This window comes from Tiliqua scincoides, chromosome 9, assembly GCF_035046505.1.
Source record: "Tiliqua scincoides isolate rTilSci1 chromosome 9, rTilSci1.hap2, whole genome shotgun sequence".
NCBI classification, from domain to species: Eukaryota; Metazoa; Chordata; class Lepidosauria; order Squamata; family Scincidae; genus Tiliqua; species Tiliqua scincoides.
Window position 1 is genome coordinate 34,564,328 of NC_089829.1, and position 18,574 is coordinate 34,582,901.

At 44.6% G+C, this 18,574-nt stretch overlaps 1 protein-coding gene across 1 annotated transcript; it reads left to right on the forward strand.

Moving 5' to 3' along the window:
* Positions 1-427: 427 nt before the first annotated feature.
* POP4 (POP4 homolog, ribonuclease P/MRP subunit) lies at positions 428-9,889 on the forward strand. The gene is made up of 7 exons (XM_066637497.1): positions 428-511; positions 909-961; positions 2,808-3,031; positions 5,277-5,354; positions 5,921-5,982; positions 7,346-7,447; positions 9,545-9,889. Exons 1-7 carry the CDS (start codon positions 481-483, stop codon positions 9,679-9,681), a joined length of 687 nt encoding a protein of 228 aa, XP_066493594.1. The 5' UTR covers positions 428-480; the 3' UTR covers positions 9,682-9,889.
* Positions 9,890-18,574: the final 8,685 nt, after the last annotated feature.

The window sequence follows — 18,574 nt, forward strand, 5'->3', positions numbered from 1 at the left end:
TATATAGACCACCTCTCTATAATGACCACCTCCTTAAGTTGACCCAATTTTCTAGGGCCTTGGGTTTTTCTAGACCTAATTTTCTAAAGCCTTTTTTTCCCGTATGTTGACCAATTCCTCCGGTCCCTTGGGTGGCCAACTTAAAGAGGCCGCTCCCAACTGCAGCCGCGAGGGGGACAGCCGTGCTGAAGTGCAGAGCGCCGTATCTCTATCTCTAGAATGCGCAGCCACCAGCAGACACAGACACATACGCACAAGAGGCGAAGCCACTCCTCCATTTCCCATCTCTATGGTCACACCTATAATTTGACGCATGCGCCTGGCGTCCTGCGCGCGTTTCCGGCATGGCTCACGTGCCCCTCCCCTTGGCCGTCTACGCCTCTGAGGGAGCAGTGCTGCGCATGCGCAGTCCATTCGGCGCGTGGGAGGCGGGCGAGCGAGCGGGTCGAGTTGGAGCAGCGTGTCGTTCTCGGGCTTGCCATGGAGGAGGATTCCTCGGGCCGGGCGGAGCGTGAGTGGGCTGGAGGGCGCGGGTGTCTGCCTCAGGCTGCACGCTGGCCATGCTTACCTGGCAGTAAGGCCCATTGACTATAGTTGGGCTTACTCCTGAGTAGACATGCATGGGGTTGGGTTCCGAGGCTGCAGTTCAAACCACAGTTACCTGGGAGTAAGGCCCATTGACTATAATGGGACTTGCTTCTGAGTAGACATGCATGCGCTTGGGTTCCGAGGCTACAGTTCAAACCACACTTACCTGGGAGTAAGGCCCATTGACTATAATGGGACTTGCTTCTGAGTAGACTTGCCTAGCTTGGGCTCCCTTTTTAGCACCCTGCCCACCCAGGTGCTGGCTTGTGAAACAGCATCTCTTACTGTGTACAAAAGACTCGTCTTCTCTGCCCCTCCAGATGTGCTCTACAGACCTCTTCTTCCGCAGACAGCAGCCCTGCTTGACATCCAGGTACTTTCTCATTCCTGCAACAGAGTGTATGAAAGTGGGACAAATCTGAATTGAAAAGAAGCCCAGCCCTTACTACGCACTTGTCCCAATTCCTCCTACTCCCTACCCGGACAAGCACATCCTGAACAAGCGCTTCGGAATTTGCATTCCCCCAGATTCCTGCCTGCCTGCCTGCCTGCCTCAGTCCTGCCTTTCATTATTGTCTGCAAGGTTCTGGATAGGACTTCATAGAATCATAGTGTTGGAAGGGACCTATAAGGTCATTTAGTCCAACCCCATACCTGTAGCAGGAAATCATCCTGGAGCAGTGCTTCCCAGACATTTTAGCACCGGGACCCACTTCTGAAAGCAACACTCTTTCAGGACCTATATGTAGCTTTATGAGCCTTTTTGGAAAAAGGAGATGTAAAAAGAAATTATTTCTTTATTTACACAGAATAATAACCCTCAAAAATGCTCAAACATTTATCTCCCTATATGTGCAAACTGCAGGAGCTCAGTGTGCAAGGAGCTGAGCTCTACGCTGTGCAAACAGCAGCTATATGATTTTTGAATAGCCTCAGTGCTTGAGGCAATTAGTTATCTGATCTTTCCATCACCCACATTTTCATTGGAGGCTCTGCTCAGCAGCTGTGGGACCCACCAAAAATCAGGTTGTGACTCACCAATTGTCCCAACCCACAGTTTGGGAACCACTATCCTAGAGCATCTCCAGCAGGTGCTGTCGAACCTCTGCTTGAAGATCTCCAGTGAGGTTAGAATCCACCACATTCTTTGACAATCTGTTCCACTGCCAAACAGCCCTGACCGTCAGGAATTTTTTCCTGATGTCCAATCAGAATCTCTTTTCTTGCAGTTTGTACCCATTGAATCTAGTTCTACTTTCAGAGGCAGTTGAGAACAAATTTGTCCCTTCTTCCATATGACAGGCTACGGGTATTTGAAGTGTATTATCATATCCCCCTCAGCCCTCTTCTCCAGGCTGAACAATACCAAGTTCCCTCAACCTTTTGTCATAGGGCTTGTTTTCCAGCCCTCTGGACTTAGTTCACCTGCTTTGCTCCTATGCATCTGGTTTTATTTTTATTCTTTTATGGTGCTTATGGTATATTTGATATTTCTTCTTTTGGCCCTCTTTTTATTTCAAGCTGAAAAATGGGCTACATACAAATTAAAATACGCTAAATTTTAGTGGCTTGCTTTAATGCTTGCTTCACAGGGTCCCTGCAGGAATGAGCAACATAAGAGGCCTCAGAACATTGTGGTGTGCGAAACTTAGAGAAAACCTTTTTGATTAAGGGGTGACTGTTTTCTTCCTGGCCAACCAGTTGGCTGTAGAATTGGAAACTTTTCAGAAGTTTGCAGGTCATCAAGAATTGGAGCAATGTTCAAATAACATGGAGAAATATATGCCTATTCAGGGCTGTGCCTGGAAATTAGAGTCCTAAATACACAGGCCTACAAAACTGAGGGTCAGAAAAATATTTCCCAAACTTTATGGTAGTTTGATATGATTTTGGGGTGCTGATTCCAAAAATGGCATCCGTTTTGCCCTATCACATCTAGTTTTGGAGACACAGCATAGCCTCTTTAGTGAATGGTTCAAGCAGCTTCCTCATGCGGAAGCCTACACCATGGCTTCCTCATGAGGAAGCTGCTTGAACCATTTACTAAAGAAGCTATGCCATTTTTGGAATCAGCACCCCAAATATACCCAGGGTGTTACGTTTAAGGAAGCAAAATGTGTGTTGGCCTGTGATATCGGTTGTTTTTAAGCTTTTGAAATTAACAGCAAATCCTACATTTTGGCAGTGTGCCTAACCCTCACTTTACCATTATTTCATAGCCACAAGGATCAAAGAAGGCGGAGGCCTTTGTGAAAGCATTTCTAAAGCGCAGCTTGCCTCGGAAAAGCGAGGAAGACATCCAAGACCGTTTACACCGAAAGGCTGTCGTTCTGGAGCACCCCCATAAAAGGCGGAAAAGGGTGAAGAGGAGGAAAGGGAAAGGATTCTCTGCCAAGCAGAGGAGAGAAATGCAGCTCTTTGAGATTAAACCAGAACAACAGAGGTAAGGGCACAGAAACTGTCACATTTGGTTAGCAGGAGTGGGAAGGTCAGCCCTCAAGTATAGGGGTGGACAGAAGGTATATCAGGATTGATCTCTGGGTGTTTGCAGAAGATTGGCAAGGGTTGCTAATTCCCAAAATCAAGTAAAAAAGAGTTCTCTGCTGTGACTGGTTGTCTGCTAATTGCTGATATTGATCTCTGTGTGTCTCGCCTGTTTAAATTAGTTGCCTTTGAACCAGGACTTTGTGCAACTCTGCTGGATGGTTTTAGAGCAGTGGTTTCCCAACTAGTGGGTCGCAACCCACCGGGGAACCAGAAGCAGGGCATTCCTGATTAAGGGGAGTGGCCCTGCTCTGATGGCAGCCATTGCCAAGGGGCTTATTTCTTACCTTGGGGACAGAGCTGGCCTCCTGCAGGTTCCTGGAGGCTTGCAACCTCCTCCAATGCTGATGTCCTCCAAGCCTTCTGTACACAATTCTTTTCTCTAATCAACAGCTACTTGAGTTTTAAGAGAAAATGGAAGTAGCTGCTGATCAGAGATAAGGATTGTTTACAGAAACCTTGGAGAAACATCAGAGAGAGAGCTGCAAGCCTCCAGGACCCTGCAGGGGGCGAGCTCTGCCCCCAAAGTAAGAAATAAGCCTCTTAGCAGCTGTGGCTCTGTGAAATCCTGATCTGTAATAGCTCAAACATGGACTTGTATATCCCGTGGTGTGCAGAAAGTAAAAGCTTCTTGTGCCATCATTTTGCATCTGCCTCCATCATTGCTACTCTCCTCCCAGCCACTATTTTGCACTTGGCTCCAGTTGATGGATCTTAGTGTTCTAGTAACAAGCCAAAGCCTGGAGTCTGCTCATCCCACTTTGGAATGTGGTTTCTCAGCCAACCAGGTCTGCACCCAGTTTGTCTCCATGAAGCAGTCCAAGGCCAGAAAGAAACAAGACCTCAATTTTTTAAAATGTTTTTATCTGATGTAGATATTTGTACTTGTCATCTCAACCACATTACCTAGCAGTGTGAGCAGATGAACCATTGCTAGTCTGACACCATGGCAAGAATTTTCAAAGCTCCCCATGTTGCTCGGATGCTGTACAGTTTTGTTTTTAATGGAGTCATTAAAATCATTTAGCCAATAGCCAACTGGGTGTAAAGAAATTCAGAGATCGTTCACATCTGCATGAATAAAGTCCTAGTCTTTCCTCATGTTTCTAAGTGAAGAGTGTTGTTTGAGAACTGATTTCACTATCAGTTACTGCTTTAGAACAGGGGTGCCCAAACCCCGGCCCTGGGGCCACTTGCAGCCCTCTAGGCCTCTCAGTCTCCAATGAGCTTCTGGCCCTCTGGAGACTTGTTGGAGCCCACACTGGCCCGATGCAACTGCTCTCAGAGTGAGGGCAACTGTTTGACATCTCACGTGAGCTGTGGATGAGGGTTCCCTCCACTGGGATTGTTTCACATCTGTGATGCAGTAGCGGCAGCAAAGGAAAGACCAGACTTGCTTTGTGCAAGGCCTTTTATAGGCCTTGAGCTATTGCAAGACCTTCATTCATTCATGTAAGTTCCATCTTTAATATATTCATTTATGTAAACGTATGTAAATTTATTCAAATTTTAAATGTAAATTAGTTCTTTTTTCCCCTGCCCCTGACACAGTGTCAGAAAGATGATGTGTCCCTCCTGCCAAAAACTTTGGACACACCCGCTTTAGAAGACTGGAAAAGACATGTGACATTTAAGTTCAAGGATTAGGAAGGGGGCATACAACTATTAATCCCTCACAAGTTCAGATCAAAGTAACTTATAAGAAGTTGATGTTTCCAGGTCAGGGAATTATAATTTTGCTATTTGCATAGCACTTTTGAGTGGTCAAAGAGCTCTAAATATACAATCTTGTAATCCTTACAACCTTAAGGAAAAAAAATTGCAAGCTCCATATTGTAATATACTTGGCCACTAGAGGGCAGGTAGGGATTTTTTTTCCTTTGGTACTTATGCAGGCTATCATCACAGCTCTAAAGTGTGAACTCAGCTAAAATACAGGGATCATCTTTCTTTTAAGATGCATGTTCTGTTCTACATGGTAGTTTCTGTGTTTAGCACTGGTGTCGAGTGCAAATAACTCTTATACTAAATCAACCAATTAACTGGTCTCTTTAACCAATTTAGCAATTTGTCTCTTTAGCCTCTTCAAACTTCCAAATGTTGCTGATACTGGAGGAAAAAATAATCTTTGACTTGTTCTGTAGGTATGAGATCTTTCTTCCGTTGCATGAACTCTGGAAACAGTACATCAGGGACCTCTGCAATGGACTCAGGCCAGATGCGTAAGTTTGTTTACTCCAGTTATTGTTGAGTCACTACTCTGATAATTGTAAATACAGTGGTGATGGATGCTGCTCCATTGAAAGGCAGGGTATTGTTCTCAAGTGCAAACACCTGGTAGAACCTAAGGGAGTTTGCCTCTCTTAGGATTTAACCACTTTGGATGGTAGGTGCAGGATTGCACATTTAAATATTTATTTGCGTTAAATTATTTGAGTGTGAAATGCTAATATTTTAGGAAGAATAACTCTTGTTACATGTGGGGGGGCAGTTAATGTGAGAGAGCATTCAAATCTGGCATCTCTTGTCTATACTCTGAAGTGCTACCATCCAGGACAGACTGTACAAAATGTTTTTTCTCAACGTGTGAAACTTGAAGGGTCTATAGTACAGTTAGGTGACATGGAAGTTACCAAATGTTGTTCTGCTAGCAGGGCCCTGGGTCCAAGTCTTTGAATCCTGTTTGAATGCTTGAAATGAATAGGGTAGTACAGCTCTGAAACTTGTCTGGTCATTTCTGCCTTTGTTTTTACACTACAAGGGGAGTTTAATACATGCTTTTAATTAGACAGCCACAGATGATTCAGACCAAATTGCTGAAAGCCGATCTTCACGGAGCTCTCGTCACAGGTATTGTGGTCTTGTTTAATATTTTTAATCCACTTTAGGCACTCCTTTGATGGAAAAGTGGGATACAAATAATGCATCCTTGTTTTCTTCTAATGCACAGTCAGGTTTGATTGAACCCCTTGACTAGGGTGTGTTGTGCCACTGTCTAGTTAAAGAAATCTTAGTATCTTTATAATACACATTTTAATTGATCAATATAGGACATTTCCCCAAGTCAGACTAGTAGACCAGTTAGTGCAGCATTGTCTCTACTATTTGGAAGAAACTTTCCAAGATTTCAGATGGAAGTTTTGCCTGCTCCTGTCTAGAGATACTGGGAATTGAACCTGGCACCTGCTACATACAAAATGTGGGCTCTGGCCCTATACTTTGTTAAATATGTTCAGTCTATGATAGAAGCCTGTAATTCTAAAGAAAACATACTATTTTTTTTTTTAGATAATAGTTCTCAACATGCATCTTTTTAGAAGAGGTATCCCCCCTTTTTCGTGCCTTATCTAAGGTGATGCTTGCTATCTGCAATTTTTGAATAGTTGTGTTCAGAGATTTTTTTTAACTAAGAACCTCTCTGATTACACCTGATAAGATAACAACTGATAACAAAGATTTTTTTTCAAAAAAAGATTCAAAGATTTTTTAAACTAAGTTCAAAGACTTTTTTTTAACTAAGAACCTGTCTGATAACACTTGATAAGAACCTGTCTGATTAAAGAAAGTGTTCTCATAAGGTAGCACTTTCTGAATTGATCAGTTTTAATTGATTTTTAATTTGTGTGGTGCGTTCCTAGTCTGAAGCAGACCATCATAGTTGTTTATATTCAGAATTGCTTGAAGTCTGAAGTGTGTCTTGTTTAGCCTGTGCAAGCTGAGACTTGGGGAAGTAAGTTTTTCCATTATGCTACCATGTTGACTGTTCGTGACCTGCTAATGGACATTTGGCGTCAAGTGGATCATTGGTTCTCAGTAGTTCTGGTGAGACTGGACAGGCACAAGGGGTTACTGCCTCTCTGGCTGCAGTTAGCTTACCTGCTCTGATGTACAAAGGGGCCTGGACAGCCTGGAATTTGGCAACTGAATGCTAACAATGGCTAGGAAAACGTGGGAAGCATTCGCAGGATCAATCAGCAATGTCTGTTAAGATATTGATTTTTAGGTAGGTCTTTGGCTTTGGAATTGTACTGTATTGCAAATCATGACTCAATTTAAGGAACAGATGGAACCAAAGCAGATGCCACCTGCTTCATACATATGCAGTTGCATTTTATGCAACAACCTAATAGATGATTGCAGTAAATGTAGTGCCGAAACCGATGCACCAGCTTTAAGTCTCTGATTTTCTTGTGACTTTGTTTTCTTTTTGTAGTGTCTAAGTCAAAATGCCCTTCCTATGTTGGCATCACAGGAATCATCCTACAGGAAATGAAACACGTTTTCAAAATTATTACGAAAGAAAACAAGCTAAAAGGTATACACTTGGCACCTCTCATTCCATCTTGCTTCTTTCTCCGGTATCCCGTTAATGGCTCACACTCCTGTTTTCAGTGATTCCCTGTTCTCTTGCTAAATCTCAAAAGCATTGCTCAAGACCAGGGGTGTCCAAAGTTTTTGGCAGGAGGGCCACATCATCTCTCTGATACTGTGTTGGGGGCCGGGGCGAAAAAAGAATTAATTTACATTTAAAATTTGAATAAATTTACGTAAATTTACATACATGAATATATTAAAGATGAACTTACATGAATGAATGAATGTCTTGCAATAGCTCAAGGCCTATAAAAGGTCTTGCACAAAGCAAGGCTGGCCTTTCCTTTGCTGCCGCTACTGCATCACAGACATGAAACAACAAGCAGTGGAGGGAGCCCTCATCCCACAGCTCACGCGAGAGGTCAAACTCTCAATGCCGCACCTCAGGCCAGTGCGGGCTCCAACAAAGCTCTGGAGGGCCAGAGGCTCATTGGAGTCTGGGGGCTCCCTGAGGGCGGTATTGAGAGTCCTCGAGGGCCACAAGTGGCCCCAGTGCTGGGGTTTGGGCACCCCTGCTCAAGACTCTCAGAGTTGTGTAGAGTTGTGATTTTTTTGTTTGTTTGTTTACCATTGGGGTGGGGGTTTTTAAAGAGCAATTTTCAAACCACATTTTCAGTCTGGTCCAGCAGAGACAAGTGCTTTTAAGCCCCTTTGATCTTGATGGGAGATGTCCTCGCACTCACTAAATTCTCCCATTATACTTTTAAGGCCTGTTGATTACAACACTTATATGAAAATCATATGAGACAGAACTTCGTGATGTGACTGCTTTGGATTGTTGCCCCAAGGAAGATTTGTCAGACCCCTTCTTCCCCACCACCTTAGACTGCTACTAAAAATGATTTCTGTTCTGCTTACTTGTTAAGGATTGTTATGTTAACTAGTTACGATTGGGACTGGGTTAACTTCACATAAATGTATATCCCACCTTTCTTACCATAAGTCAAGCCCGCTTACAAAAACTAAATGAACAGGCCGATCCAAGACTGCCCTACTGCTGGTGCTGCGATCTCAGCATCAGCAGTCAGTGTCACAAACATGCTGTAAAGCACATTTACATGACCTAATGAATAAGCTGTGCTGGCAAAGAGCCCCAGCCGCCAGCAGAGAGAAGGTGAGCACCGGGCAACACAGGTGAGTGGGGAGGGTAGAGGGAGGGCATGGGGGAGGCATTTTAAGGCAGGGGAGGACCGAACATGGAGAGGTACAGGCACGGGAGGGGAGTGGAGTGGAGTGGAACTGAATACCATCCCCTGTGTTGGGCTCAGAAGCTTCTTGAGTCTGTTTCAGTTATTTAGTTGGTGCAGACTCAAGAAGCCCCACTGAGCAGGCTGGGTCTTTACGCAGGTTAAGGGGACAAATGTCCCCTTCCTCTGAGGAGACCTCCAGCCAGCTTGTATCCAGCACAGATACAGCGGTGGGCATTAATCACCGCTGCTCCTGTGCTGGATAGGATTGGGGTGTTAAATGTAACGGAACAACCACATCAATTAATTTTCAGCAACAATGTGCCTATTTTTGCAACAATGTTTTTATTTGTTGTATTTTGTGATTATTTACTTACTGCAGATTGTGTTGGAACATTAGCCCTGATAGTTAGTAAACGTTTGGGCTGAACCATGCCCAGTATATTTCTGCCAATATTAATTGCTACCTGACCTCTCACTGCAGCAGTCAGAAAGTGTGACAGACAGTCCCACTGGCTGTCATGGTTCCTCTGGCTTACTTGTTCTCATGTCAAGGAATTTTTTTCTTTAGCCTTGTCCTGTAATAGTTTAGTACCGAACAGATTTTTATAACATTGAATCTGAATTCTAAGTTCTACGAGTAGCCTTTGTGATACTGAGACCTGAATTCCACTGGCCTTTTGGGTCAGTGGCCTTCAAGCTTTCCACTGAAAGCAGACAGTGCTCCCTACTTAGTGATTAATCCTAAACACACATAGAATACGCAGTAAGGATTGTGCCAGTATCTCACAGGACTTAAGAGTCTGTTTTAATGGACAGCTGCTAAGCTTTTTTCCTGCTTTTCCTTTCAGTTATTCCCAAATTTAACAATGTCTTCAGTGTGGAGATTGGTGACTTTGTATCCTATATCTACGGCAGCAAGATCCAGTTCAGAGCCAGTGAGCGTTCTGCCAAGAAGTTCAAAGGAAGAGGAACTATTGATCTGTAACATTTCCTGACTGATGTATTGTTCCCAAGGGATGGAAAGCATTCTTAACAACATAGACAAGCTGAGAGCTGAAACAGAACTGAACATAGCTGGAACAATATCTTTGATGCCATTTCAGCTGAGGCATTTGCCTCCCTCCGAACATACGTGGAATGCTCCTGCACACGTAACATCTGTCACAATCTCTTGTGAATTACAGCATTTGTGTTCAATGATAAAACATTTTATTGTTAAAACAAGCTTCCAGCAGTTTCTTTAACATTTGCATATAATAAAAAACAGAACCAATAACCAGAACCAGAAAGAGAACAGTACCGTTATAAATAGACATATAAAACATAATAAATGGATGTATAGTCACCCCTTGCCTTACATGGCAGTCAGCACATAAAGCTAAAATCATATATTCTCAAAATTATCTTGAAAATCCTTTGTATTCTGAAAATATGTACTGTCTATTCAAACAATACAAGAAACAGGCGGGAGCTGAGGCCCCAATCCTATCTAATTATCCAGTTCCAGTGCAGCTGTGCCAATGGGGCATGCACTGCATCCTGTGGTGGGGAGGAAGTCACAGAGGCCTCCTCAAGGTATGGGAACATTTGTTCCCTTACCTTGGGGCTGCATTGCAGCTGCACTGGTGATGAAAAGTTGAATAGGATCGGGCCCTGAGACTGACCAAGGGAACAGCAGGCTGGAGGGATGGGAGGTGAGTCCCTGGAGCTCCACTCCGCAGGATCCAAAGCACTCGTGTCAGGCTGCATGCCCTACCCAAGTGCCTTTACCTTACCACCAACCTTTCGGTCGGCGATAAAGTGAGTAGCCCCGTCGCAGGGCTGCTTACCTTAGCTGGGAGAAGGGGCATCTACCTGGGAGAAAGGGCGTCCCGGGAGACGCAGGATCCGGCGGCAGCCCTTCTCGGTACTGCCAAGCCTGGGTGCCGTGGGCAGCTCAGGATTGGGCTGTTAGTCATTCACACAAATGTAAGTGGGTGTTATATACGCTGTGAAAAAGAAAGCAAGACAAAATCTTTAAAAGGGAAGTGGGATGTGATGGTACGCATGGGAGAGAAAGAAAGAGGAATTAGAAGGGCTTCCCAGGGGGAGCTGGGGCTGGACAACCCAGAGTGTAGTGGGAGGAGGAAAGCAGGGGAGTGAGAATGGTTCCCATGGTTTGGTCTGAGGCAAAAGGCTGTGACTGAATTAAGGTTCCCTGTAGCCAGAATCACAAGCTGCAAGGCAAGGACCGAGACCCTTGGTGGTTCGTGAAGTCCTAACTTCCTTGTACTTGGGGAGCTACAGTCTCCCAATGAATAGTTCCTTAAATAAGGGGTTAATAACATTGCTGCTGCGGCAGCAGCAGCCCAAAGGGGTTTGGAGAGCCTGAGAAGGAGCCTGAAGATAACACAGGCCAACACACATTTTGCTTCCTGAAACGTTACACCAATTCCTGGGTGTATTTGGGGTGCCGATTCCAAAAATGGCATCCGTTTTGCCCTATCACATCTAGTTTTGGAGGAAGCCGCATGAACCATTCGCCTATACTGTCTCTCCAAGCAGAGCCGTTTTTGGAATCTGCACCCTAAATTCACATCAAATCACCATAAAGTTTGGGAAAAACTTTTCTGACCCTCAATTTTGTAGGCCTGTGTAATCCCAGGCCTCCCGAAAACCAGTGCAAAATAGATTGGATCTGTTTAGTCTACAGATGCACAACACATTTGCACCAAGGCAGAGTTTTGGTTGCACTTAGTGTTTCATCAGTTTGACTGCACCCACAACAAGGGAGGAGGCCGTGGGTAGATGCTGAGGCTGTGCCAAGGGCAGTCATTACCAGTCAATTTCTGCCCTACATTGCAGGATACTGGGGTGGGGCGGTGGAACGCCAGGATAGTACTGTCCTGGACAGATAGTACAGTCTTCACTAACCACAGATTTGCTACTCATGGATTTGCTTATCTGCAGGGAGCAGAATTGCTACCTAACTCTTGTGATTCATGTATTGTTCTTGGCTCTCCGCAGACTTGAAGGTCTCTGCTACATTCTGAGGGTCTCAGGTGCATACTGAAGGTCTCTGCTGGCATTCCAAATGCAGCAGAGACCTTCAGAATGGTGCCTACGGGTTGTGCAGAGCCCTTAAAAATGGCCATGGGAAGAATGCCAGCAGACAGCTTCTCTGCTGCCATTCTGAAGCTTCCCGTGGCCATTTTAAAGGGCTCCACACTAGTTGCAGGTGCCTTTGTAAAGGTCTCTGCTGCCTTACTGAGGGTGTGCACGGCAATCCTGAGGGTCTCTGCTGAATTCTAAGGGTGTCCGCTGCTGGTAAGTAAGTTAGCAGAGGATCTCCTGCTGGCACCTCCCCTTAACACCTAACAATATCTGCAGATTTGGTGTCCTCTGGGGTTTCCAGGAACCTAATCCCAGCATAGAATGAGAAATAACCGTACTTAGCAAGGCCAGGCTGTAGCCACTGCCATTCAAAGAAGGAAAGCAGGGCGAGAGAGCTAGAACTGCTTTCCTAGAACAGGGTGCATTGCAAGGCAGCTCATCAAGGATGGCTGTCCAGCCAGCTTTAGCGCAGCAGCTGTAGGTCGCACTTGAGGAGGGAAGTGGGTTCTAAAGCAGAAGAGAAAGCATTTGGACACCAGTCCTGAGTGCCTCTGGATGCCAGTTTAGGTAGCAGCTGGAATGCGGGTGCTTCACACAGCACCAAAAGGCCAGACAAACAAAGATAGTGATAGCAAGGCAGACAGATGAGTAAGGGATGAAGAACACAAGGGTCTGGTGACCTAGCTTTCGGTGCCTTTTCTTCCCTTGGGACACTGTGGGATCTTTGGTGGGGTGAGCCGTAAATGGGTCTGCTCTTGCTTCGCACCTTACCAAGGGTGCAACAAAAGAACTCATAACAAGTTCTGGAAGCAGGTTGCTTATTCTTTGAACATACACGTCAAAAAGACACCTTTCCCTCTAACTCTTAGATTCAAACGAGAATTGCCTTCGTTTGTCTGTCTTGTCTTTGTGTCAAAAAATTGAAGCGAAAGATTGTATTTTAAGTGCCAGGATGTGTTCAAAATGGTATGAATTATTTTCATTGTTCTGGACTCTTTGAATGACAGCCTGGAGAGGAAAGGTATTGTTTGCTCCCCCCTCCCTTTCTGAAAAAAGCTCTTTTCTCACCATTTAATGGGTAGGTGTTTATTGCTGAACAAATCAACAAGCACCCTAAAGGGGGGGAGAGAGATTATGTAAATGTAGGCATCTTCTAAGGCCAGCACACCTCCTATGTGTTTCACAAAGTATCCTGCTGAACCATGTAAACTCCTGCCTCTGGTTTTTGTCTCCAAATTCAGATGGAAAATAACTCTTTTGATCCCCTTGAGAAGCAATCTGGGTCGACGGTTTTGTCATGCAAAGTTTCATCCATTGTTTTGCCTTTGTGTGGAGGAAAGGGAGGGAGTGGCCTCCGCACTGAGCGCAATTCTCAAGAGTAAATGTGTGTTTCAAAGATTAACTATACCAAAAAATTATTTTTTTAAAAAAGGAAAGAAATAAAGGATGCAGGAGGCACATCGACTTTGAAAAGAAAGAGAACAGCAGGACGTTCAGTGGTGCAGGATTATAAATAAGGACAAGCTTGAGCACGTAATTTCTTAACAAGGAGAATGCCCCATGCATAAAATATTGCTTTTCAGAGCTTCCCATCTTTCAAGAGGGTTTGTGACTCCATGACCCAAAGGCTAGCAATGATGGACTTGGGGCTACAGTTTACTGTTATTTACTACAAACTCTTAGAACTGGGGTTCCCAAACTGTGAGCTGTGGCTCCATGGGGAGCTGTGGAAACCAGCCCGGGGAGCCACAGAATCCTGGTGAAAAACCCACCGCCCTATACAATGTATAGGATTGTAGCCCTAATGGGGAGCTGAGGCCAATGGCCCAGTAGGTCAAGGGAGCCGCCAGTTGAAAAAGTTTGGGAACCACTGTTTTAGATAATTGTTGTTGTTGCAGGCCCCAAAGACAGATGCAGAACGAAGGCTGCATCAGATCTGATCCAGATGGAGCATGGAGTCAGGAGAGCAAACTAGAGAGGTGCCACCACCAAGAAGACTTCATTGCTCAAGCAACAGCGCAGCCCAGATGTAAGCTCTTTTATGGCTCTTTGCATTCCTGATAACAAAAGAAAAAGAAAAAGACATAATCACTAAAGAACAAGGTTGGTCCAAGATCTCCTAATGCCTAAGGTGGCACTATGTTACCCCTTCTTAGCTGATGATGCACCAGCTTGTCCCACTGTTCTTCCTCCCACTGCCTGGGTTTGAAGAGGAGGAGGAAATGGACCAAAAGAGGAAGTGTGGAGAGGGGAATTGGATGGGGTAGAGTGTCTTCACTCTAGCCTACCACTTTCCTTTCTTCCACAACTTCCTCTTCCGCTCTGTTCTTCTTCAGATCCAGGGAGAAACAGCAATGGCAGACAGTGTTGGCAACTAAGGCACCTGCCTCCATCTGCCTCATGCATAAAAAGAGCCTAGCTGGGTAAGGCCAAAGGCCCATCCGGTTCAGCATCCTGCTTTCCACAGTAGCCTCCCATTCTCCCTCAGGAAGCCCACAGGCAGGAAAGGAAGGCAGACGTCTCTCCCAGCATTGCTCCCCTGCAGCTGGTATCCATGAGAATGCTGCTGTCGAACCCAGAGGTAGCACATAACTGTTGTAACTAGTAGCCATGATAGACCTCTTCTAAACAAATTCGCCAAATCCCGTTTTAAAGCCATCCAGACAAATGGTCTTCACCACATCACGTGGCAATGAATTCCACAGATTAATTATGTGCTGGGTCTGAATGATATGAAGGACCAGCCCTGAAACAATTCAATAATGAAGAAACAATTCAAAAGCCACACAAAACGTGACAATATAATAATCAAATTTTGACAATAATTCAGTAATTCCTAATACTGTAATAACAAGAAGCAACAACTATAGAATATGAGATCAAACATTGGCCATGCTCTCTCCATGCTACCTTAAGAGAGCAACCTAAGGATGCTACAATTGATTCCCAAATGTTGGCGCACCTAAAAAGTACTTGATGGAATTAAATGGCCCATTTCATTTTCAATCCCTTTCCTAAGACAGATTGTGTTACTTTCACTGCCTGAAGGGATGGACTCAGTAATTTGTCTACTATGGTCTCAAGCTCTCCTTCCAGAGTGATCAGTCCATTGTTGTCAGTGGAAATGTGAACTTTGGATATTTGTGTGTGTGTGTATGTGTTCCACTGTGCATTTATACTTTTTTCCTCCACACAGCACAAAGTTCCCCTTGAACAATAGCTTGATTCTAATTTACCTCATTCCTTGATGTAACATCTAATTAGGACATCTGTTAAATGCCTATCATATTAATTTAATAGGGGGAGGCTAATAGAACTTTATTGGCACAGTCCAGTTAATTAACGTTATGGGCCTTTAATGGATGTCTTAAATCGACATCGTTAGTGAAGATGCTATACAAATTAAAGTGAGACCTAACTGTGTTTCACTGGACTGTGAAGGACACACAATCTGTTGTATGCGTATACAACTCAATTTATTACCACCAGTCACTGAGAGTTGTTCTTAAAAATAGTTACCTCCATTGCTAGGTTTTTCCAGCTTAGTATGTGAATTTGGCCTACACTATGTACCCTGAAAAAACCATTATAGTAAATGCTAATGCAAAGCTGGAGGAAGTCATTTTGCACAAACTTTTCATCTCTGTAAAATGCACCTCCTTTTGGTGATTTTTCGCACCCCTTTCCAAAAGATTATAAAAAATTTTGCAGCAAAGAATTCAGGCAAGGAGAAAGATGGAACTGGTCCAGGTACTTGGACAACAAGGATATCTTCATTCTTCTCTTTACATTCAGAGTGAGAACAAAAGCTGCAATAGTAACTCATGAGGCAAGGATATCATGTTTGCTATGGGATCCCTGATTGGCTAGCACTAACAGCAAATACAAAAAAAAGTACAAAAAAAATAGATGTTACTGAAGCTGCATCATATCAGCGAAACAACAGTGGCAAGCAGCCATGGAAGGTAGGGGTTGCTTTAATATTTTTTTCCCTATATTTCCCCTCCCCAATGTTCTGTCCCCAAAAGGCAACCTTCACATTGACAACTGAACCTGTGTTAATTTGGTACAGTACTACTGACAATAGAGGTAAGTAATTATCCAATTCATAGAAAATAGGACAGAAGCACTTTTGGGGGGCTTCAACTTTTGATGTAAATGAATGGGATGCCAGGGATTGGGACCTTGAGTCCTGATGACTCAACTTGAGTCCTGAAAAAATGTTTTTCTGCAATTTGTGTCAACTCGAGTCATGGACATCACTAACTAGGACTCATGACAGTTACTCAGAAATGACTCATGACTTATATATACTCGAGTCACAAAGGCTTGTGATTTTTGTGCTTGCAACTCAGTTTTGTGTCTGTGTGTGCTTGCTTACTATTTTTCACCACTTCTACATTACCCCAAAAGACTCCGTGGCAGATCCAGAAGCAGGCATTCAAAAGTACAACAGCAGCAGATACAATGGGAGGAGTTAGGTGGTTCCAGGAGGCAGGGGCTATGGGGTGGAGGGAAGGCTGACCAAGGTTGGGGAGAGGAACCAGAAGAAGGCAGGGGCAGCACAGGGGAGAGGTCTCTTGACGGTAGTGTTCATGCATGGCCCTGGCCAGATTTGGGGGGTTGGAGGGAAAGTGTTGTTTCAGTCATTCTGCAAGTGTAGTGGATCTCTCCCAACTGCAAAGACACTCTTCTCCCCTGCCCTCTCCACCATTTAGACCCAGTGGCTGTCTGCTGTGACCTACCACTCTGTAATATAGGATGGGGTCAACAAAACTGACTTCAAGCAAAAACATCTGGTCTCTTTAACTATTAACAGAAGTTCATCAACAGCTGATGCTGGGTCTCTAAGTTCATTGGCTATAATACTAACCGTATCTCCATCAATTCATTAAGGGGAAAAAAATGCATATCCCCTCCTCACTCAAAACACACAGCAGTAGGGATCTTGTTTAAATGTGTTGCTGTGGAGGCCATTAAAAATTCAGTGTTCCAAAGACAGAGGCATTTTGTCTGTTTGGAACTGGCAAGAGCGCAATGGGGAATGGGGGCAGGGGGGCTTATGTTCCCATATAATTACCAAAGAAGCGTTTTCATGCTCCTGATTCCACCTTCCACATGCTCCAGGTTTGAACAATGCCTGATCTGACTGTTGATGCCCCTTGGTGGTCAGCAAATCTTTGTTTATGGGGCTTAACTTTTAGTAGGAGATGGTCTCTGGGTGCAGAGAGCTTTTTGGAATGTTTGATTGGGGGTAAACCATCAGAGCTTGGAGGAAGTAACCAGTGCTGATATCAGGGTCGCTGCAGGGCCATGGTGCAAATCCGTGCACTGGGCCTTCCACTTCAGACTGAAGGGGGGGGATCTCTTCTGGTTCCCTTCCCCCATGCAGAACACATCTGACATGTCACAAATGAGTATATTGAAGGAATGGCTGAGTGCAGATCTTTCTTCCTGATCTGCCGGTTTACTACACATGGGGTGTTGTTGTGCATGGGGAGGATTCAGAAACAGGAAACACTTCCCAGCTGCAATCTAAAATGGAACAGATTCACTCTGTATAACACGTAGATTGGGGTAAACCAGTGCTTTAATTACACAAGCTCCAGAGGAGGGCTAGCCCCCTAAGCTATTTAGGAGGCTACAGGAGGCCCTGATTAGTGTAAAATGGAGGGAACCAAGGGACGAGGCTTGTGGAAATCATTAAGAGTCCCCTTACTTCTTTCTCCATATTTCAAGCACTGACTAAGGCTAAGAGGCAAAAGGGGAACAGATATTGGTCCACCTGCCTTCGTTCCTTTTTCCACCCCTGCCATCTATTTTGTGGTAGGATTCTCCATCTGTTGGCTGCTGGCTGCCGGCCACTCTTTCATATCCCAGAATGCCCCTTGGAATGACAATGTCATTGCGTAGGGTTGTTCTGAAGACGATTGTAGGCTGGGCAAAAAGACGGCTGCCAGCCAGTGGCCACAAAAGAGGACATGTCAGAAGTGAGTTTTGCCTCTTCTTCCCCAACATCATTCCCCAACCCTTAAAAAATACTTTTTTTCACCTGCAAATGTGGGGGAATGGGCACACCAGTAGAACGCATTGCATTGGCAGGGGTTTGAGAAGGTATGCACGTTTTGTATACCTTGGTTATATCTGTGATGACCCATTCATATGCACCAGTCATCCCTTGACCATCAAGTGATCAGCATGCATGTGTGACCCAGGCAAGTATTCACGAGTTGAAAAAAGAACAAGCATCCTTAGGGCCCAATCCTATCCAACTTTCCAGTGCCAGTGCAACTGCAATGCAGCCCTGTGGCAAAGGAACAACTATTCCCTTACCTAGTGGAAGCCTCCATAATTATCCTCCCACCACAGGATCCTTAACACATCCCATTGGCATGGCTACACCAGGGCTGGAAAGCTGTAAAGGATTTGGCCCTTAATGAGCAAACTGTCTCCTCTGTCCCTCTTCCAGAAAAAGGCCCAACATCACCTTCACTACACCTTACCCCTGAATATATCAGAATGTCTCCAAGAATATCAGAAGAGAGCTTTGTAGCATGACTGCTTGCAGTGGGAACAAATTATTCTAATTTCTAAGACAGGCTGGATATCTGCACACAATAAATCTAGGTCTATAGTCAAGAACTCCCCATACAAAGTGGTAGAAAGCAAGACTTTTCTCCTGTTCGGCCACAGTCTCCTCCACTCATCACGTCCTCGGTCTGAAGGATTATTTCAAAATTATGGGCTTGGAACTGTTCAGCTGGGTGGCTGGAGGTGCTCACTAA